Source organism: Anarhichas minor, unplaced genomic scaffold (genome assembly GCF_050575085.1).
Source record: "Anarhichas minor isolate MPS153535 unplaced genomic scaffold, ASM5057508v1 ptg000021l, whole genome shotgun sequence".
NCBI classification, from domain to species: domain Eukaryota; kingdom Metazoa; phylum Chordata; class Actinopteri; order Perciformes; family Anarhichadidae; genus Anarhichas; species Anarhichas minor.
This window is the reverse complement of record NW_027466467.1, coordinates 7,699,375-7,723,450: the sequence shown is the minus strand read 5'-3', so window position 1 is coordinate 7,723,450 and position 24,076 is coordinate 7,699,375. Positions and strand designations below refer to the sequence as shown.

The window sequence follows — 24,076 nt, the reverse complement described above, 5'->3', positions numbered from 1 at the left end:
AAGCTCTGATTGCAGCAGCTCACTGCGTGCATTGGCACGGCATGGTTGTGCCGAACTATTCGGAAAAATGCCAATCCTTGAAGGAAGTCAACGGAGTATGACTTTGAGTGGAGAAGCAACCTGTGCCTTATAACGTGGACCATTATCTTCTTGGATGTAATTCAGGTTTATGGTGGCCATGAATGGATGAAACAAGTCAAAGCTGTTGTGTCAAAGTAAAAGGGAGCGAGGTAAACATTCCTCGTACCACAACACCACTGCTGTCACCAAGCACGACGCTTCAGCGGATTCATGCCGTTTAACCTGCCGTCAGCATGCCAACAAACCAAAAGGCATTTTTCTCTCTTCCACCATCATCATGAGCACATGTAACTTTGTCCTTGTTCCAATAACGTCAACCCGTTCCGTTTGCCTTCACAGAGTGTATACGTCACTTTAAGTGAGTGAGCCACTTATCAGACACAAAATGACAAAGAGTCAAGAAATAGTCCATTCTACATGAACACATTTCCCAGAACATACTGTTCATCTAGCCATCATTGACATTATCGTGATTCACATATAAAAATAAAACAAGCTTTCATCTCGACACAGACGGAGTTTCAGACCAACTGTTTGTTGCCTCGGGGCAAACTGAATAGGTCTGTGAAGATGTGCTCGGTAATGTAGTTCATCTCGCCTCTACTGCTACCTTACAATCTCAATTCTAGCATTTTATCATAATACTTTGGTCAGATAGAGAAAGTTATGACAACTTAATAGCCATTAAAATATATATATATATATATATATACCTAATATATAGACCAAGTGCTCAACCTTGCTTGCATGGGAATAGGATTTGAAGACCTCCTTAAATTATAAAAAGTAAAACTAAAATTTAGTTTAGAGCTTATGTTACTCTCATTAGATTATCCAAAATTGGAGACAATTATCATGACCAATGTTGGCATGGTTGTTTGAGAAGGCCGGGTGTGCATGGTGTTGAGTCAAAGGTACAGTCGGGGATCCCATTGTTGTTGTGGGGTGTGAAGGGCCAGTTAAACACAGGGGTCAATCCGCCCTCCCTACTGTTTTTATTTGTCTGTTTGTAATATTTTGTCTTGTAAGTTAACAGTGAGCATGCTCTGAATGTGCTTCTTGCCGCTCTTGCCCAAATTATTTTGTGTCACCAATAGCTTCTAACCAACTGGGAGAGCTGGGAGATGCACTGATGAATTCCCAGAGCACCATGGTGGAGGTGGCTCTGAAGAAGTGAACACAGCTGTACAGAACACACATATACTGTTTCACCCTTTTACCTGCTGTAGAACTGTTAAGCAGTGAAAATGCACCATTGAATTATCAATCATATCAATTCAAGGGTTTACATTTAGTTTCAGAAGCTGGGGGGCACAGTGAAGACCTTTAAAATACACATTATGATGCAATTTATTATTGTGCGTCTAATAATAATAATGGTAGTCAGAAGAATTAAATAGAAATTCTTTGAAAATAGAATCTCTGCCCTGCTGTCATACGGCAGTTACAGCTAAAAAAAAGCCATCCTGACGAGCAGCGTTGTTGCAGAATCATAGCACCCACCCTCCAGTTCCCCGCCTGGTCCGTTAGCTCCGTCAGCACTTTCTACGCTGTTTGCGCTGCTAGCGCTGCTAGCACGCTTGCCTTTAGCTGCTGGCTCATCGTCGCCATGTTGAGAGGCTCTAAGAGTTAATCAAAATGCTACCAATCTCGTATCTTGCACCTTTAAGAGGAAGTTAACCTGAGATACAAATATAGATACAATTATTTTCATCGTTCAATTTAAATTAGTACTTTTTCACCACTGAATAATATCTGCAGCCCTTCTTGTTATGCCCCAATAATCTCCACCAATCAGAGGTGAGAACAGTCCGCATGCAGCCTGAGAGGTGATCCCAGGGGCAAAAAAGGTCCACAGTGCTCCTAAAGCTCATTGCTGTGAGCGGGTGGTAATAAACAAATGTGACCACGATGAATGTTTCTGTTCCCAGGGGCTGCCACTCTAGAATAGTGGTAAACAGAAATGACTGGTAGGTATCAGCTACCCACGTAGGCTAATTAAGAAAAAAAACAACACAATGACTGATGAATTCTGAAACTACGCTGTTGTAGGATCTCAAGCGTGACACAGAGTGAGGAGGAGAGACACCGACCTCTGCGGTGAGTGGGAGGTTTGTCAGATGTCAGTGAGGGATGTAGAACTCGTCTCCTGCTGCTCACCTCAGGGTATCCGATGCCCCCGAACACACACATACCAACTCACACACACTGCCTATCAGCAGGCACACACACACACACACACACACACACACAGCACAATGCACACTCAAACCACTTTGCTACGAATTGGACTCAACAATTGGAGGCAGTGTAGGGCAGGCATATTATTCATCCCCAGAGGGTGTCGTGACACTGCTGACAGGGAGACATAAATATTCCTCAACCTCTTCACCAGGGGTTAATGGCTGTCCATCAGGCAGCAATGAGACATACAGTCCCACATGTGCCTGGTGTAGACACACACAGTATGGGCACTTTCATTGGAAAAGCAAGGTCACTTATGGAGATGGGAGAAATACGGGGAGGACCAGAAGCCACACGAGGCAGGCCCAGACACTCAGCATGTTTACATGGATACAGATGCGTAGATTTATATACAAAATCCCACCCACACAACTGAAGTATGCATGCAAATTCAGCGCACCCACACACATTTGAGTGGATACTTTTTTCGCTAAGTCAGACTGAGGCATAACCTAACAAGTTGAGTTTGGTTCCGTCTTGCTGTGTTGTGCTTTACTCTGCTCAAAGGAAGAATTATTTTATTTAACTGAGGAAATGCATAATAGTTGGGGAACGGCATACATAATCACTTTGGAGACTGGGTACAACAAATCAGCAGCTGAATATAAAAGAACCAACATTTACAGCTTTGTTCCTAATGCTGCACGGCCAACCAAAATTAATTTATTCTAATGTATGCACACAGAAGGTCAATTATCCAAATGATTCCAGTTCAGATTGCACCTGATCTTGGGAGCCAATGAGCCATCGAAAGGGCAGATGGGTGTGCTTTGCAAGGCAAATCATCACCGCAGCCCGCTTTTTTTTTTTTGGCATCTCCTCACGATTTGCATGTCTAAATGTGCAGGCTATCCGCTCACCTTTAGTGAAGTGCCTTCCACTAATGAACAAACAACTTAGCATTTAACTTGTGAGGGAGGAGTAAGGCCACAGGACATGAGCCTGTATACAGTAAGTGTCGCCACGGTCAACCGCTACAAAAAAGCCACCTAACGCTTATTTGACCAAAAGCATTCAAGAGGTAATAAAGAATTCCTTGTGGTTCCATTAAAGTGAGCACAACATCATCTCATCGTTTAAATGTTAGAAACAAATCAAATGGAGAAAAAAATGATACTGATACAGTGCAGCCATGAGGCAACTGGATTCTCGCAATGTCACAAGATCAAGCAAGAATTGCCGGATCTCACATCACATGAAAAAATACATCTCGTCAGGCATTAAGGCGTTTGTTTCCAGCAAGCCAGAGAACAGACCAATCATCACTTGTATGAGGAGCTACTGGTAGCTACAGGCGTGGTTTAGATGTACGCGACACGACACGGAGATGTTTGTTTTAAACAACAACGACAGCTCCTACATAGGTTAGCGTAGATGCTGCAATAGTGTCCGTTATATCAGAAATGTAAGCATTTCTGAAAGAACAGCAGCGAACGAGAGAAAAGGTGTTTTCGCTCTTCTCCCGACTGGTTCATGGACTGGCTTTGATGAGAGTTTGATTGACGGATTGGTTCATTCAATCACCTGCTTGAAAGTGATGAAAACATTAAAAGATAGCGACACTCGAGGAGTCGCGGTACGATCATCGGTGTAAGGTTTCAAAATCAAGCACGTGGTGATAATGGCAAGTATGTATCTCTCGTTATATTTAATTAAGAAATTGATGATGAGTAACACCACCGGGATTTCAGAAACCAGGATGTTTGATGATGTGCTCCGTCGGATTAACCTTTTGATTACACAACACACACAGTGAGCCAGTCAGTTCAGCAGAGATTTAAGGCATTATAAATCGTGAGAGTCGTGGTGTTTCATGGCGGGTAAACAAGAAGTTTACAAAGAATCTGAAAACAGACGGCAGCTTAAATGCTGCTTTCCAACAACGAAGACAAGGAGAGTGAGAGACGTGCGTTGAACACATTTTCTTGACCCACAATTCCTGAAAACTTTTGATTTGTAAATGTTCATTTCTAAAGCACATTTGATGCGTGCGTTAGTGCGAGATAGAGCGAGACTTACAGGCAGCCTTTTAACTAATTTGTCTGTTTGAGTGCGTGTGTGTGTGTGTGTGAGAGAAATATAGAAAGAGATCTTAAGTACAAAACAAGACCTTTTATAATAGGAAGCACAATAATACTGATATTACTGGTCATGTGATATGCTTTAGTATGGACAGATATTATTTCTAACACATTGAGGATTTCATTTTCAAAATGCCAGACATGGATACGTACAGTGGTCGGGCATGCTGGCGTGCTTACCCTATTCGTTCTTGATGCAGTGGAAGCTATTGAATTAAAGTTTCCCATGTCCTCAAGTCTCATCAAATGGAGAAGTGGTCTGCTCTCATATGCAAATGTGAAGGACTTTTAGTCGTCTTCCAGGGGAGGGGGGGGGGGGGGTGACCAACGACTCCGAGGCTGACATTTGGCCCTGAGGACTTTTGATGGAGCTCAGCAGAACAGAGCAGCATATCAATTAGCCATTAAGGGTTTGCTCAGGTATTAGAGGGATCAGAGAAACCAATAACAGCCGCAGGAGGAAAAGGAAGCGGCTGAATAGATTCCAGATCGATGGAGGTCTCATCTAAGGGCTTGCCCCATGCCGGGAAGGGAATATAAGGTGGACAAAATAATGAGACCTTTGAACTGCTGGTGCAGGATTAGGCTATTGTCCAAATGAAAACCTGAGACCTTCAGTAATTTAACTCTTACGGGTTTTCTTGTGGACGTTTGAGAGCTGCAAGTTCGAGCTGGTAACTATGGACTAACCCTGACCTGGTATGTACCAGGTCATTAGTCACAGTCAGAGAAATAATCAATCCTTATTTTTTTGTGTTGCATTATCCTAGTCAGGGTTGAATATTTAAAAGAACACCGTAGAATCATGTGTACAAATACTTAAAATGCCAAAACATTTAAATTAAATAAATACACAAATTCATTGGTTGGAACCTCTTTAAAACAAAAATCCACACATTTTGCCCTTTCAGGTGAATGGCGACTGATGGCGATGATGTTTGATTACGTTGGGAAAGGATGTGTGGAACTACACTCAAAAGGGTACTGATGTGAAAATTCACTACAATAAATGATCACGATAAATATGAATACACTTGAAACTATATTCCTATACATTGGAGTACAACTGTTCAAGACACTATTTATGAATTATAAACTTATATTTTGTGGTAAGATTGCTTTGTCAACTACTGACTCCAAGGTCAAGAACGAACTGTCAATCTCAATGTTCATGTGTCCTCAGAAAATCCACAAAAACAGTGAACGTTTCCTCTGGACATTATGACAGTTCTACAGCGGTGTCAGAAAATAATTGTGAAATGTTAACGATGTACATTAGGGGTTATTCACTGCTGCACTGCGTGTAGCTGTTTAGTATATTGGCAGCATGTATCCTATGTGGTTTAATATTTTAACTATGACTGACTTGCATTCAAAGCAACCACGTAAATATAATCCTCCCACTCCTCAAGCACACACACACACAACAGCACTGAAAGAGTCAAAGCAGGGTCAGGGGGTCTTCAGTCTCACATCTCATTCGTTCTGCCACCCACTGTAGTAAAACTCCACTTAATTCATTTTTTTCCAGTCCATAAAGCCTACCTCTAGCACCTTTAAAATCATCGGTGTGTTCTCCACTCCTGCCTTCAGTGAACCAGTGAGTGAGGTGCCACACTCGCCTTCTGCGAGTGTGGCACCCCAACCTCTGCAGATAAAACTCTTTCAGTTCCATAAGAATAAATAGGAACACATCCATCTTGCCTCTCTGTCAACCCACTGTCCCATATACCAGTCAACCATGGATAGCTCGGACAAGCCTGCTTGTGTGTGTGTGTGTGTGTGTGTGTGCGTGGGTCCATGCATGGCAGTAAGCGAATGGAAGTCTTCTCCGGCAAGATGAGCTCCAGTGATTACAGGCTGAGACAGTTTTCTAATTATTCTGTCAAACATCAATCCTGTGGGCTGATGCAGGCCGTCCTGTGGCCTGATGGACAATGTAATCACTGCTGGAAAACCCTCCAACCCCCACTCCTCCACCCATTTTACCGCTCTCCACACCCGTTTCATCCCGCTCTCCTCACCCTCTGCACTCTCTCTCTCTAACATTTTCCTTTCTCTGGCGCCGTTTTCAACACAACTCTCTCACTCGCTCCCTCACTGTCAGTGCTCTTCTACTCCTCTCCTTTCTCTACACACAATTTCAGTCATTTTCCTGGTTGATAGAAGAGAAAAAGGACTCTGTGGACCTAAAAGATAAAAAAACAACAACGATGAATGTCATAGGGCTGTTAAAATGATATAGCCCTCTGTAAAAGTAAGGAAACAACAAGTATGGAAAAAAAAAGGAGAGACAGAGGGAAGGACCAAAAAGCTGCTGCAGTCTACAGACTGAATCTTACATTTCTATGGTAAACATTTATGGCAACCATGCACTCTATGACATAGTCCCCGTGACGTCGGCCACAGGTTTAAGGCTCAACGTGGGCGGCTCCTTTGTCGCCATCTTGGCCGAACTCCAAAAATGGGCAAAGAGGTGAATTATTGGTGAAGCTGAAGCGAACCCAGGCGACGCAGCAGAGGAGACAGCTAGCGGCTAGTAACCTGAGACGGCACCAACCTGTCACTCAAAGCGGCCACGCCCACAATTATGCCTAACTTTAAGCCTGACTATAATTTAAACAGGTGAGTTGTATAGAAATCCATTAGCTGTAGAGACCAAAGCCATTTTTGGGAAAAAAGTTTCTCCTGTATATTTAACCAGCGAAGGCACTTAAAATACAATTGTTGGATACTAGATCTCTCAACTACAACTCTAACAGAGTGTACAATGGAACACCTGCATCAGCATTGTTGTTGAAGTTAAGTATCGTATCAGCTGAAAGGGAGGACATTAACACAGCTTGCTTGAAGTTGTGGATGGCAGATACTGATTTAAACGCATCATCTGGTTGAAGAATCTATAATGCAAGAGTTCAATTATATTATTCAGGTTTTTCTAATTGCTGCAAATTTCATCCCCCATTTTGTAGACTATTCAAATTATCAACTGAGGGTCGTAACACACAACAAAAGAAAATCCTTGAATTATTTTCAGCAGAATGTCAAAAGACTCATCTGGTGTCATTCTATCAGCAGAACATCCCATCTGGTTGTCCCGTTTATCAGTTACTTGCTGTTCTCTGTCAAATCTCATTTCTCTCCACTACTTATTATATAGAAGTCAGACCTGCAGACTCTGAAGCAGCAAAGATGCAACATGATTGAGCATCGTCCCGTTGGGGATTAGTGATTTTAATACACAAAAGAAGCCTTTTGGATAGTTCTGACTTTACAATACAACAACAACAAACATCTTCTTTTGGATCCACTTTTTCTTTTTTAATTAAATTTGTATTGCATTTTGATTCTTTTAATCAAAATGTCTAACAGCAGGCAAGATCGGCCACAGAATAAACAAGTACTTTAGTTAAAGTCCAAAAGTATTAGCATCAAAATGTAATACAAGTACCAAAATATAATACAAGTACCAAAATATAATACAAGTACCAAAAGTAGTGTATGAAGTATGCAGGCCCATTTCAGAATAATACATTTTATTATTGGATTATAATTATTACATTATAAAATGATCTGTTCTTTACTTTAATGTTGCAGCTTGTAAATGTGGAGCGAATTTTCATTTATTTATATATTTCATATATTACTTGACAAACAACTGGGTAGCTTGTTAATTTCCTCCTGGGGAACAATACAACCTTATTGATACAATAATATTATCTATTTATTGATTGTACTTTGTATCGTTAATCTGAATCTGTCAGGTAACTCGTAACTCAAGCTGTCAGACAAATGAAGTTGAGTAAAAAGTGCAATATTTGCTTCTGAGATGTGGTGGGGTAGAAGTATAAAGTAGTGGAAAATAGGGTTCAGTAAATTACAGTACTTAGTTACTTTCCACCACCGTTAAGAGAGTTGAGAAACGCCATCAAGTTAGCTTTTGCAAGGTAGCAATTTTAGCTGACATTGCATATTAGCCTCAAACATGACGAGGGTATCATCAAGTGTGCGTCAAATAGCAGACGAGATCAAAGCTCGATCAGCTCATAGAAGTGCCACAGACATGTAATGCTACACTATTGACTGGACAATCCAGTGAGGCTGATGCTCGTCTGGATCGGCAGGAAAGACGATATAATAGCAAAGACGTATGATTGGCAGTCAGTCATTTACTCAGCACTGGTGCGGTAGATGCTCCAAATTAGGACTGGAGTGGGTATCCAAATGGAAACTTGAACTTCTTTAACCCATTTATCGGGATCCATTAAGAATCCATTAAGGTGAGATAACAATAAATAATGGATGCACTGCTCCACAGTTGGATCTTCACAAGTCTCAGACAGCATTTACCTTTATCAAGAACTAACTGATAACTCCGTACTGATATTGTCTATTATAGTGCTGCAAATAAATCAGAGTAAAGGGCCTCGGAGGTTGTCGTCAACACTAGAAGGGCAATGAAGAAGAGGACGTAACGGGGGACGTTCTGTAAGGGAAGCACTTTGTAGTTGTACATGTAGAAATAAGGTAGCTTGAACAGAACTTCAGTTTTTTTGGTTTTGTTTGGCATAAATTCATATTTGCTAGTATTAAATGTAGCCCGTAAATTTGCAGAGTTGACATATTGGGACTTGGTGAATATGTAAAATATCTAAAAAATGATTCTACAAACTATGTCTGCTGCCATTCAATCTTCTCCCCTCCTCCTTTATGGTACTTCTCAGTTGTCCCACCGCAAATATCTCGTCCATCTGTATCCTCAGACGGCAGTAGCAGATATTGACTGAGATAACAGTGCAGGAGAGCCGTGTTCTACATTGCCTCTGCTGCAGCACCAGACAATCATGTCAGCTTGGACAGCGTACTAGGGACTGAACTGGATCATGCGATCTGATACCACTTCTTCCCTTCGGCTGTCAGTTATGTGGGGGCAATAAGATCTGGATAAGGGAAATGTGAGGTGGTACATAATGGCTGAACAAAGAAAAAATAAAATCTTGCTGAATCCATATCTATGACTGTGTAAATGCATAGACTGTTTAATACAGGCAGTTACCATGAAGTATATTGTGCTTGTTTTCTAAATACAAGAGCATTTGCCTTCTTTTGTCTGCAGCATATGTATAACGCTAATATACGTGTCTGTTTATGTGCATGTGGGCGTGCTGCGAGTGCTGACCCTGAGCATGGAAACAAAATGAAAGAGGCGATTTCTTTGGAGATGTGATGAAGTGAACGTTTCATGTGAGCCACAATGTCTTTCCATTACGCTCGATAATAAAGAAGTGCGCGAACCAGACAAGAGGATCGTATCAAATCAGGCCTGGAAAAGCCAATTACACCGACAATAATCTCTCGCTGTACTGCTGCCGGCATGTCTTGCCATACAGAGCAACAAATACCTGAAACACACCGAGTGGGGGAAGGGAGGGACCGGACATTTAAAGACATGAAATATATTTGTAAATGTTTGCTCATCAGGCTACACAGTTGGAAGAAAGGAAGACTATTTTTTGGAGCCAGTGTCTTTGTAATTTTTGTTTTTTGCTGGTTGTCTGTTGACTATTTAGGAAAATTCTGCTAATGTAAGTGCGAAACTCCTAATGGGCAAATATTCAAAGGAGCAAAACATTACTGCTGTCCTTGCAAGTGTCATACTGAGGGTGTTATGGAACAGCTGGTTTAGAGGAGCCGGTGTCTCAAACCATGACCCTTACCAAAAAGCCAGGGGGCTACAACAAAAGAAAGGGCAGAAGGGGCTCTTGGATTTCAGAAGTCAGAAGGTTAATGTGGGTTGTTAGGGAGCCGAGGGCCCTGTTGGAGCCAACGCAAACTCCAGGAGCCTGGGCACAAGCATATAATCCACAGCCAGGAATAAGCAAACGACTGGATTCATACACAGATATTAAGTGATGCAGATGCACATGGCAGCTACAGATAAACACACCAAACAGAAAAATGATCCAACCTAATCTTAGGTTGACTCATCTAGTTGCATCAATGCTCACTTTAATCTCTCCGTACTAACGTGATAGTAACCTTGTGATATGCAGTATTTATTTGTATATGTATTTACTTACAGCTGTCTTAGTATCAACTGATTTTCATCATCTTCCAGTTAAAACAAAGCATTCATATGATTTGTCTGGATATAGTACAGTAAGGTGATGTCTGCGTTGCAAGCAGTACGGTTTTTCCACGGTCAAAGAAATTGTGCAGACTTATTTAGGATTTGCCAATATTAGCCTTAAATATATAGCAGCATTTAGCACTCAACTGGTTTTTCACATAAAAGGTCAGTTTAATTGTTATGGGACTGGGAACATATTTGTATGATGTCATCTGTGGGAGCTTTCCAAAAGAAATAACTGTCCAATGAAAGTCGCATTATCGGAACTGTAGGATCCCGCGTTCAAGGAGTGCGACCCAACGGCACCAAAATGAGGGCTATCTGGGCGTGCTGTGATTTAAATTATACGACGAAAGCCCTGTTGTGTGATGTCATGCAATTCCCAGTCTTTAAAAAAAACGTAGAATATGAGTAAAGAGAAGTAAAATTATCATCACATGACAGATTGTAAATTTCAGTGTGTATTCAACTAAGTATCCTCCAATTATGTTGGTATTACTGCATCGTCTGCTAAACAGTGACTCATACTGCAGTTAATGATGTGAGGTGCACTTTGACCAACTGCAGTCAACGAGGGAAGTACAATAATATATATATATATATATATATACACACATTTTCAAGGCTTTGCCATGCTGTTAGATTGTTGGCTTTCATTTAGCCTCTGCTAATTAATTAACAGCAACATTCAACAGCTATCACTGCAGTTGACCTGTGTTTCAATGACGCAAGCTTAACCTCGACACGCAACTGTAAAAAATGAACAGCCCTAGAGGACAGGAAAGGGTACAGTGTTTGTGGTGTCAGTACATGGCTCAGAGAGCACAAATGATCTCATCAACTGGGTGTTTGAGTGGCCTCACATAATCTCCCAGCATGTGCACACAGACAGTAAGCGCCAGGGGAGCATGACCTGAGGGGTGGGGGGGTCATAATATAGTCACACTTCTGCTGCAGTCTCTCTTCTTAGCATTGGACATCGCTGTCTGTGAGGGTGATACTCCCTCAAGTCTTGGAGCATGGACAGATGGAGTGGCGGAGAACTGGAATGGTGGCAAAGGGTGGAGTGATGAGAGCAGATGGTTTGGATGGAAGGAATCTCCATTTATAATACAGAGAAGAGTAGAAAAGCAGTTTGTAAGGATAACACTGGCTAGCAACAGCGTACCACATTTAGTATGAGGCATTATCGTGGGTTACTGATCCGTGAATATGCTGAAACCATGTGTGAGGTGCAAACACAGCAGAACCGCCGCTCCAATGGCACGATTATATATATATATATATATATATATATATATATATATATATATATATATATATATATATATATATATATATATATATATATATATATATATATATATATATATATATATATATATATATATATATATATATATATATATATATATATATATATATATATATATATATATATATATATATATATATATATATCTCTAGAGAATGAGGAGTTTGTGAGACTGCCAAGAACAATGGTGTAAGTTCATTTATTTTCTGGATGTCTCTTAGCGGTGGGACGGGAAATACATGCAAATGGACGCAATGACCATTATGCAGTAATTTACCAAGGACCTGCCTCAGCGTCAAGTAAAAAAATAAAGAGTAGAGAGCAGTGGTTGTGTTAGGTTGTAAAAATTCTGTCATATTCTTGTATCACCTGTCATTTCATTTTTTATTTATTTATTGTAAGACATAGGCTAAAGGCTTATTTAAAGGCTGAACCTTTGATTCTAATCCAATATACTGTACTTTTAGTCAAATTCAGCAAATTCATAGTTTCGGTCTGCTAACTGTGTTAAAAAAAAAAAAATCAGGTCCGTGCGTGCAGTCACTTTACATGTCAACACATGTAAAGTGTATTTGCCTCTGGCAGAAAACTTTGAATGGCCATTATAATAGTGTTCTGAAGGCTGAACCCGCGTTCTGCTGTCACACTGGAGACTGGACTTACCAGACTCTGAACGTGGCATTTCCCCATCTTGCAATGACTCGATTCACCGGGAGCAAATTCCGCAGCATGCGCTCCTTTTGCACCAGTGGCGCAGCTGCACCGGAGCTCCAGTCCGTCAAAAAGACAGACCTTCAGATTTTCCCTTCATTGTTTAAATGATTCAGTCAATTGTGGAAAATATTTAGGTTAGCGACATCTGATAGAGAGGGATAACCACAACTGTAACAATTGTGACTTCCTAAACTGTGTCATCAGGTGTAGAGGAAGAAACGGCTCTTACGGAGGCACATGAGGATAAATGAAGTCCTTCGTTGCTACGCCCTTCCTCCGAGCGCTCAACTTCACAAGGTTGCTCAATCACACGCGGCTTCCCCTCCCTGTGGCATCCAAAGGCCCTATTTGATCGCTGGCCGGCTCCCGCTGGCCCCACGGTGTGGACCAGGTGCTGCGATGACAAATCGCTCCTGGCAGCAATAAGAGAACAGACAGAGCAGAGCTCAATTAGCTCGAGCTCCAATCCCAGATCCTCTATTGATTTCCAACGGATGAGGAATGGCAGACAGGAGAAAGCTCAATCAGACATGCCCATGGGACTTGTCTCTGTGTGTGTGTGTGTGTGTGTATCAACAGGGGACAAATTGGTGCCAAGACAAGGTGCAGGAATGAGGTGAATACATTAGCGATCCATAGTCTTTATGCATACATGATGGTTAAGTAACAGTGTCGTCTACTGATGGGGCAGTGGAAAATGACATGAGTCTTTAAAAGCATGCCGCGCTGTCCTTACCCAGATCAAATGGAGATGGAGGCAGACAAGGCACCGGTTCCCTGAAGGGAAAATCAATCTGACAAGTCATCAGCTCCATGGCGCATCTCTGGACAATTCCTTCACTTCCTCAAATTAACCTTCCCAAGAAGAATGAGAGGGAGAGCGTATGGATTCTGACAACCACATTTGTCCTCCGCTTATGGCATGAACCTCCTCAGGTGCAAAGTGTACATTTTTCGCCCAAATTCTCAACGTGTGCATGGTATTTGTTATATGGACCATGACAGCGTAAGGACAAGGCGACGCGTGTGTGAAAGATAGTGAACCAGTGCCGTTGTCCCTTCACGTGTGATTGCCCCGTCTCACTAGACAAGCATTCAAACTACAGTTATGTAGCTCGCCACAACACCAAAGGGGCCCGTGAAATTGAATGCATTAATTGATTAAAATGCATACCACTTATTGCGTTTCAATTCATCTCATCCATGTTCTCTGCGTGTCTGTCTCTTGGACTAGCATGCGTTCTCTCTCTTCATCTGAAACGTCTTTACTCTGCATTAGAAACACCTTTTCACCGAGCCAGCTGCCGTCCAACCTACACCGTGGTCAAGAGCAGCCTGCCCCATTCAGATGAACTGAAGCACTGTTATTTTAAAAAGGGTAATCAGTCCCCCAGAAGACAATGAACTAGCCTGCAGCATATTATTGTATTAACATAATACTAATATTTGAAAGGCTAAAACAACAAGCAACTTGCCAGTATAATTATTGTAATAATGTAATCTAATATGTTCAGCTATTTTGCATGCTTATGTGTAACTGAAATACATATTTATATGTACACTGCAGTCAAACTTATTAAATCTGCCTAATAACTGATGCAGGTTGATGCAGTGAAAAGGAAAGTGTAAACCAACGAGGGATGCTAATGTTGACCAATAGCTGATACTCGCTCATTAACCGTTACCTGACTAAATCAGTGCCGGCATGCAGGGGTGCTGTGGCTTCAGTGGCTACCAAACCCCAAATGCAACAATAACTGATGCACAACCATGTTTAATCCATCATTTATTGCCAGCTGCAGTGTAATGCGCAAAACAGGCAGCCACCAGGTCAAATGTCCGGGAGAGTTAGCTGCCACATGTTGCCTGCATTGTCACGAACACATTCAGACACTTCCTTAGTAAGTCTCCACCCCATCAAATAGTTTAGCTGCGAGGTTGTCAGCTGTGTGTCTGCCTGGCAGACTCAGTCAGGGTTTCAGCCAGTGTATTGCAAGTCTAGGACAACGTGAGCAAGTTCCTGCGTCTTGCTTGCCAACTGCTGATTTAAGGGAAGGGGGTCTGATTCAGGCTCACATTAAGCTACTACGAGGAACTTTGATTTTGTGTATAATTTGCAGCTCCCTGTAGACAAAAGCGCTAGTGTTTCTGAGCACCAGAGTCCCTTTAGAAAACATCTCATTTTACTGCAGCAGGGTCTGATTTTGCGCGGAATTCGAGCCGGTGGCACCGATGACAAGCATTAACAATAACTTCATAAAAAGAGCCCATCTTCTCACTGATGGTCTTGTTTACTTATCTAGGTCATATACAGGCATCAGTATTTAACAGACACCATTTCATAACTGGTAAAAAGTTCCTCACAGTAACTTTACGGCGGGCTTTTTTTTCCGATTGTTAATATTTGTCTTAACTGTTTAAAGGATACCATAAGCAGTCGACATTTGTATTCCCGGTTACCAGTTGGATGTTAATTATCAACATCCCAAAAGTAGCAATTTTTTCTAAATAGAATCACATAACCACCCGTTATATTAGTAACTGCCAGTGTGATCTGGATTGTTATCTTGCAGAAGAATAATTGCCATAATTGACTTGTTTTGAGACTACCGTGACCCTGATTAAGATCCCAAACTCTATCGACACCGAGTCAAACAAAGTGTTCATTGTGACATGTGGCAGCAAGGAACATTCTGAAAGAGGAAGAGACAACAAGTGTGTCTCCAAGAGTCACAAGTAAAGAGCGGATGTCATTATGACATAGGGAAAGTCAAGAGAAATGTATTAATCAGGCATTCAAAATGTATTAATCAGGCATGAATTGATTCAACTTTGCTGACGACCAATAATGTGGAATGTAAAAAGACTAAAGAGCAAAGCAATTAAATGAAAGGTCACAGAGATGGAAACCTGTATATACATTGCATCTATTTCACAAAGTCAGAACAATTCTACAGTATTCCATCACATTATAATTACAGTACAGACAATCAATAAATAGAAGGCAAAGCCAATGCAAACTACTGCTGTTACATGAATCATGTATCCAATGTTACATTTGTACAAATGTTTTATTTACTTTTATGTAAAAAAACGAAACCCATGCAAGATATACAACGCGCTTCACGTACCATCAGAATAGTTTGTGGATATTTTCCATCGCCTGCTGGTTTCTATATGCCGAGTACTACAACAAAATAAACAGATTTTCTTCAGGGACCACCCTCTCAACCGCTCTGCCAATCAACACTTCGACACAACAGACACGCACCTGCTGTCAAGGACAATCACTCAGTTTTGCAGCCCCTATAGGCTTGTTTATACAATATAAATAAGACATTTGGAAAACTAAAATACATCTTCATCTAAAACTGTTGCTTTGTCAACAGACATCATGTATGAAAAATACACGTGTTCTGGCAAAACTGAAACTGACGCACAAGTTTCTGAGTTCACGGAGCAACGGCCGTCTATAGACGTGTGCTTTACGAAGGCTGCACAACCGAGTCTTCGAACTTTTGCCCTGTACCTTAGAGACTTTCAATGTACAGCCTTGGAATCTAAACACACTCAAGATATATGCTCAAACTGGAAAAAAACACACACACACAATCCATAAAGAGTGTGTGCATGTGTCCACCCAGACCAATCACATTGCATCTGTCTCATGATGAATACCTTTCAAGGACTAACGCAGGGTCAGCGCACTGGGTTTGTCCAATAGCATAAGCTCCCCACGTTGTTGCAGCGATATTAAATAAGTAAAGGGCCCATGATGGGCAAAAAATAAAACACGACAATATGTGTCACTAACGCAGGCTTTTAATGCACTGTAAGCAAATCTGTAGGAAAACCATTATAGGAGGTAGAGCCTTTCCCTTATAATGGCAAACCAATACAATGACCAGCACAGCATATAACTGAAAAAAAGAGGAATTCATCACCTCCCTTAAAGAACCCCCCCCCCCCCCCGCAACGCTGTCGGCCGGTTACCAGCAATGTTCACTCTCTCTGTGGCCTGACCTCAACATGGCAGCCCCACAGTGTGTTGGCTGGACTAAGTACTCGTTCCTCCACTGATGGCCCTCTATTTAGTACTAGTGCAACATTCTGCACACTGGGAATGAACTCCATTACCGTGGAGTAACTTGTTTTCTGCTTTCTCAACTGCTTTGCATTGCTTCTGTTTATAACACAGGGAGCCGGCATCTCCCACTGGCCCTCGTCTTCCGGCGGGAAGGTGTTTTCTTTCCCCTCTCGCATCACAGGTGACTTTTGTGATTAAAAGTTGTTGGGGCCCGTGAGGCGCTGCATGTGTGTGCAGGTATAGTGTTTTCAGACCCCAGAGGATCCGAGGTCCATCCACCAAAGTCTCACAAAGTCCTGTGGGGAAACACTGGTGTATGTTGTGGGTGCAACAAAACGTATTTGCACTTATTTGTGTTTCTGCACAATGACTGAATGAGCTGTGCTGTAACACCCTGAGGGCACAGCCCTGTAAAATAGGGGCTCCTTTCCATCTTTCCCGTGCAGCATGAATACAGGATGGTGCACTTTAAACAAACCCATTTCTGTGGCTCACCTGGTCTGGACCAAAGCCACTGTCTTTCTGTGACTCCATACACATGTTGAAGCACATTAGACATGGACTCAGACATCTCCATATGAGGACAAAAAAAAGGCAGTGCCATGGGCTCTTGTGGGATTTAGCTCGAAGGCACGAAACTGAGGGAAGCGCCTCACATTGACTTTAACAGGATTTAGCAAGATGAAAGGCTACAGGGAAGAAAAGAGAAATGCAAAGAAGCAGAGAGAGGCTGAGAGAGAACTGGAAGAAGGAGAGGAAGAAAACAAAAGAGGAAATAGTTAGATGGCAGACAGGCAGGAAGATGCACTGAGGCACCACTATAAATGCTCAGGTATGCATCACAACGCAAGTAGTGCTAAATAATACCAATAAAGACGCTTTCATAGAAAACAGAAGATGGTGTTGGAGATAGGGCTGTACCAAACGTAATTCTTTTTTGCATTCAAAGCTTCTATTGAGGTTTTCGAATGAAGCTTCGAATGTTTGTTGTCATATTTTATGGTGTCATCACCCTAAAAAAAAAATGGGTAAAATATGATTTTGTGTTCTTGCGGTTATATAAATGTTAATTCCGACCATGCCGCCCTTTGTGTGCAGCAAGCCGGAGAGCAAACATTCAGATGAATCATTTTTGGAAATGATTACATCCATCTTTTTTCAGTAAGTTTTGGCTTCTGGACTGAGGACAGACACAGCGTCGGAGTTATGAATGAAGCTTCAAGCAATTGCGCACAGCCCTAGTTGGAAAAGCAGCAATAGTGGTGCGTTCCCTGAAGAAGGGGGAGATGGGACTTGGAGTTGGCCGGCCTCAGGAGAGTCACTGCAACAAGAAGGAAAGTGGTTTAAGTGGGACCAAAGGTGAGATAAAGCAGAGCCACCGAGCTGGAAGGAAGGAAAATTGTATGTAGTTTTGCTGGAGGGCAACGAGGGCTGAAGCGCTAAGGGACATGCACAACAATCCCAAAACGCAGCGGCAATTCAGAGAGAAAAACTGAAGACTACACACTCACAGGTGAGCTTCAGCATTCCAAACTGAGATCACACACACACACACACACACACACACACACACACACACACACACACACACACACACACACACACACACACACACACACACACACACACACACACACACACACACACACACACACACACACACACACACACACACACACACGATTTTTCATCATCAACATCGCAATTATGCAACAACATTAACACATGCTTATAAATATCCATATCTGCCCGGGAGGTGGGTCACCCAGCAGAACTAATGCTAATGTGCCAATCTGTGCCTCCTTCTCCTGAGAGGAGCCTTCCCATTTTGCACGCCTGCTTCGCCCGAAAAACAAGGCAGCCGCACGGCGAGCTAGAGGAGCATGCAACAAGCCTGCAGGTAACAACGGAGAACGCAAACATGGACACCTATATATAGACTCATATACTGTATGGTATGGTATGCATGCACACAAACTAAGGGTGTCACAAAAACCCAGTTTGTGATTATCTAAATAAGATAATATCATCAGAAAACGGTGAACAGATGCACAGTTACCACTTGACTTTTAAAACTTGCTCTATTTTTTTTTTTATAAAAAACAGTATGTTTTTTATTCTTCCTCCATCGCATTTGAGATTTCTTGCATTCACAGGAACACAGAAGCGCTGAGCAGAACGTTCTCACGACGACGGAAATGCGACGCTGGCTCTCTGCCAACAGCGTCAGTAGAACAAAATGTTGTTCCGAGATGGAAAGACTTTATGATCCCTCAAAAACAGTTCACTCAGTGTTGTTGGAATCCTGTGCATTCTGTAAAAAAGGACAGAGATTCTGTTGATAGTGAATAGAAACCCAAATCTTATAGTCAGACATGATATAGTGGTGAGCTTTCTACAAATGTACAACAACGGTGTGTTTGAGAAAAATGTCATCATTTACTCTAGCCTATAAAAATTACAGAAAACTGCCTTAAGCACTGAGGAAAAGAAAAGGATAACATCCATCTGCCACTTTCTTTACGGCACAGGCACAAGGCAATAACGAGGTTATTTGGCTGTTAGTATTTGCTGCCTGTTCGTGCTCTGTGCCTACAGGTGATGTGAGAGAAACCTTAATAAATTCAGCCAGTCTGTCAACAGACTGTTCTATACGTGGATATGAAGAAAGTGGAGATATTTAAAAAGCCGGGGGGCCGAATTTCAAACAAAACTGAACGGTCGAGCACACCCAGCTGAGCTTCATAACATCTCACTTATTTAACATGCTGGGCTATACACTGCTTTATTTTTTAGCTTTCAATCATTTGATTTAGACTTCTTTGTTTCATATGTTGTTCTCACTTCACATGTAGTATCCTCATTTCATCTGTTTTCTCTTCCCAGTTCTTGCTAAATAATAATAATGTTTAAGGGAATAAACGCCGCAAGAGAAGATACTGGCTGAGCAAATAAGAAGAAGGAGGCTTTGTCATCTCTGCTATTCAGTGCCGGCAGTACGCTCGCATCACTTCCTCTCAGCACAATGAGCCTGAGACATCAAAGCGGAGACTGAGAGGGAGAGAGCGGGAGAGACGGGAGACAAAAAGCGTAAAAGCATCTGAGGGAGAAAGACAGACACCAAAATACCTGTTTTTGTGGAAAAGTATGCCGTCATTAGAGCGGGATATTTCCTACTATGCTGCCTGCTTGGCCGCTGAATGCACTTTTGTCATTTCCGAAGCACATAAAACATTCAAATCTTCCAAGTCAAAAGTCACAGTACAAACAGTGGCATATTTTCACGCATGCAGCAGAACATTAATGTCCCTACAGCCGCCACCAAACTCATTTGATGCAGCACCAGTGGAAATGAGCATCCTCATAACATATGCCTTCAAAAGAAGGTGGAACAATAATGATGTGAAATACATGTGAACCGGTCCGCGTGGGACGTTCAAACAGTGAATAGATTCTCCACAAAGAGGTGCATGTTTGAAGGTGTTCCTTGATATTTAAGGCAAATAAGCAGTAACTTATAACTTATTGACAAATTATTGGAAACCATCATTTTGCCTCATCATATTCCCCTAGCCTGGGGAATGATTTCAATTTCAAATTCTGCTCGTATGTCCTAGTTTAGTTGTGGTAATTGGCGAAATAAAGAAGACAAAAAAAAACTAAATGTAAATGAGCAGCTCTCTCTCTCTTGCGCTCTTATGAGAAATGATTAACATTCCCTCCACAGATCAGAGCAGGTTTCTCAGCTCCCCTGGTTGAAATGCTAATGGAGCCTCCAACCCAGCTTAATGTCAATCCTATTCTACTTTCTTCCCTGTTAGGGAGGAGCTGCCTGTCTCTATTTCCATACGCAGCAGCAGGAGGGACAGACAGCAGGCTTACTCCCCCATCTGGATCCAGGGAATCAGCCCAAGACAGGAAGAGGAGGAGGAGGAGGAGCATCCTGTTGTCCATGCCGCACTGTTTGTGTTTGTTTTGTTTTTGAGAGTGCAATGCAATAAATGCAGAATTTAATACCCGATTTTGCTTCTGCAGACTTCCACCTTTTAAGAGGGCTCAATAATAATAATGGATGGTGGCCCCATACTGAGCGAGTGACAAGCCATTGTAGTTCCTCTCTCCCCATATTGATCCCATTTCTTTTTTCCCACCATAATCATTTTTATTCCCCTCCACAGACCATTGACTTGTATTCACATGAGACCAAACAGAATCTACATAAAGTGGAACTCTGAGTGAGTCAGTGTGTCGCCTGCTGGGGTGTTAAGGTTGGAAGGTTTTTAGTATTCATCTACAAAAGGTGTGCGACACGGGTCTGTTCGCTGCTGTGCCATAAATATGAGGCACAACCTTTAAAAAAAAAAAAAAAAAGCTTCCATTTCCTGCCCCGCACCACCAACACTTCATCTTTAAGTTAAGATGAAATTGGTCTCGTATTGACAGAATAAGTATGTAAGAGCAGACTGCATCTTCATTCACAGCCTCTCTCTCCATGGTCTCCAGATAAATAAATCAAGAAAGCTAGCATTATTCTAGTAAGGTAAGAAAAGCAGACATCTCTAGTAGATTTACCGATTACCAACTGTGGTTGAATGTGTCAACTTACAGGTGAGTGGAAATCTTTTTTGAAAGCATTTCCTGCCAAGTGAAATCAGCATGTGTAAATGACAGTTTGAAAAGGGGCAGAAGACTGAATTGGTATCAAATGCTCCTCTGCATTACAACCACGCCTCGCCAGAGACACTAATACAGAGGCAACCGGAGATCAGTCCAGGGATGTGGGAGTGACAGCAGCGGGGGAATTAGCGGTGTGATGACTGTCAACACACAATCTGCACTGTGGTATTGTTACAAGGCTCATATTGTTTAGCTTGGAGTTAAAAAGCTTCCTGAACATAGAGCAAAATCACTTGTAAAACCCCTCAAGCTGCCGCTCATCCCGAGCTGCAAGACTTTCAGAAGGCATGCTTTGAGTTACACGTGAGCCTCTGCTGTGTTATTATGCACGTGCACACATGTGTGTGGATGCACATGTGGTGACAAGTCTCTAAAAGCAGGGCAGCGATTCATGCCTCTGCAACTGAAAATGATGGCACATAATCAGACAGACTCTCTCAGTGAAACATGGACGTATGCCAAGGTCCCTCAGTCTAATGAGCAGCCGTTGTCTCAGTGACAAAGCGCTAACCAGGCAGGCTTTATGAATGTGCTATGACAAGATACATGACTGCAATACCAAAGACTATGCAACAGGTGGTAAAATAGCTTCTTCTTTTTTTCCACCCTGACTTGTTCTTTGAGGATGTGCTTTAATAAGGAAACCATTTGGGTCATGTGCTCAATTATAACAATCATGCTTTGCGAGACAAAACGCACTTGTAAAACTTTGTTCCTACCTTAGGGTCGGCAGTCAGCAGCTTGAATGCCTCGTACACCTGCCTCTCTTTGACTCCTCCCCCCAGGTCCAGGAAGTTGGCTGGCTTTCCTCCATGCAGGTCAATGATGTCACATGTGGCCATGGCCAGACCGGCTCCATTCACTGGAAAAAAAAAAATCCAGGATAACTAATAAGCAGACATATTTGGCCAAATAAAAGTTGCCTTTTCAGAGAAAGACTTATGGTGCCCATTTTATACTTTGAGTGGGAGGTAATGGTACTATAGCCTAATAATGACCTAATGTATTTATTTAGTGCAATCAAGTTAAATCCGACCATTCAGTCCAGGTTAATGTCCAGAAATAAAGACATTTTAAAAAGTCCCTGAGAGAAAAGTGTGTCGCCAGCAGCCTTGATTGAATTTAAATAACATTACCTTACACTGAATGAAAGATGACGTGTAACCCAAAGAGGACTCCAGCAGTAAATCATCAACCAAAGCAGAATGTCAAAAAGATGTCACGCTTAAGTGCTGAGTTGTGCGGGAGCCAAGTGCACAAAAACATCTTATCTCATTTGGTTTAGCAAAGGCTGAACTTGTGTCTTCGCGAGCTCACCAACCGAGGTCTCAATAAAAGGGACATTTGCTTTAACAGCTGCCACTTTGGTGGCTTACGGAGCTCTCGAGGAAGCTGCAGGGCCTTAAAAGCTGCTGTTACTTTAAGAGAGGGCGGGAGCTGGGGATGCAGAAGGGGGGGTAGCGCTAACAGACATCTAATGTGTTTATGAGGCTACGGGGTGAGACGCGAGAGCACCCGTTAGTGCTGCTGTACACTGTAAAAGCTTTGATTTATGAGAAGATAGGGGGCCTTTAATGAGAATGCTAACAATCTGGCTCGCTGGAGACTTTCTGGGCGGATTATAGCTAATTAGAATGCATTGGTTACGGGAGCATTCCTTCTGGAGTCCTCAGAAAGCTGCCTGTAATGTGGACTGGAGGAGAGCCGAGGCTGTCTTTACTTTGACTAAGTTTTAACTGTGTCCGAGCTTTTCACTTATGCGACTTGAGAGACGCATTAAACCCTGATGCCAGGAGAGCTTCGCTTATGGGAAAATTAATTTAATGGCTGGCGTGTGTGTGTGTGTGTGTGTGTGTGTGTGTGTGCAGGAATGAGTTCTGTTACAGGGTTTTGTTTCCATACCAAAGCAGGCAATGTTTCCATCCAGTCCGATATATTTGAGGTCCCACTTGGCTGCTTCCGTCTCTGTGGGGTCGCTTTCAGTCATGTCGTCCATGGCAAAGACTGCTTTCTGACGAAACTCAGCATTGTCGTCAAAGCTGATCTTAGCATCAAAGCAAACCACTGGAGGAATGAGGAGATGACAAAGACTGAGTAAGGAGTGAAGACTCGCAACAGAGGAAGCACAAAAGTGGGAGAGAGGGAGAAGGCAGGCAAGGGAAAAGGAAAGAGAAGCAGCACTTCAGACATAAAAAGACAACTAATTATCATTTCCAAAACCTGAAATTAATGAACTGAGGGGTGTTCCCTCGGCATACTGGTCCTAATTATCTCAGAGGTTGGAGCACTAAGGCATGTGTTTGTGACACTGCCTCTTAGGGATAGACCATTATAGTAAGTGGACATTTCCTTTACACTTCAAAGAGAGTACATTTCAAAGAGACCGGGCACACTCATGAAGCTACTTAAAGAAATAGCAGGCAAAGTATCTAACAAATCAGTCAAAGGGCTGTATACACAACTACACTTAAAAAGTGACAGGTCGACATTTTGAAAAAGTCTGTTGAGATGAGAAGAACGAGACCACTGTCGTCTGTACAGTAAATATGTAGCTGTAGTGTGGTGGAAAAAACGATTTAATAGTACCGAGTGAGTCCTATGATACTGAAATTTACTGAAACTTGTCTTTTAGAGTATTTATTCTCTGCGCAGAGAAGTTTAATCGTCATAGGGGGACAAAGGGAGGGTGCAGGGAGGACAAACCCAGGGTGCAGGTTGTGCACGACTTATAATAAAGGACCTGAGGT

General features: G+C 42.2%; 1 protein-coding gene across 1 annotated transcript in view; it reads right to left on the bottom strand.

Annotated features, from left to right (window-relative positions):
* The window catches only part of suclg2 (succinate-CoA ligase GDP-forming subunit beta), an 84,016-nt gene that overhangs the window by 17,366 nt on the left and 42,574 nt on the right, over nucleotides 1-24,076 (bottom strand). The window contains exons 8-9 of the mRNA XM_076095930.1: nucleotides 23,232-23,393; nucleotides 22,049-22,191 (exon numbers count right to left, since the gene is read on the bottom strand). Coding sequence (XP_075952045.1) covers nucleotides 22,049-22,191; nucleotides 23,232-23,393 — 305 coding nt within the window. The remainder of the gene's footprint in view (nucleotides 1-22,048; nucleotides 22,192-23,231; nucleotides 23,394-24,076) is intronic.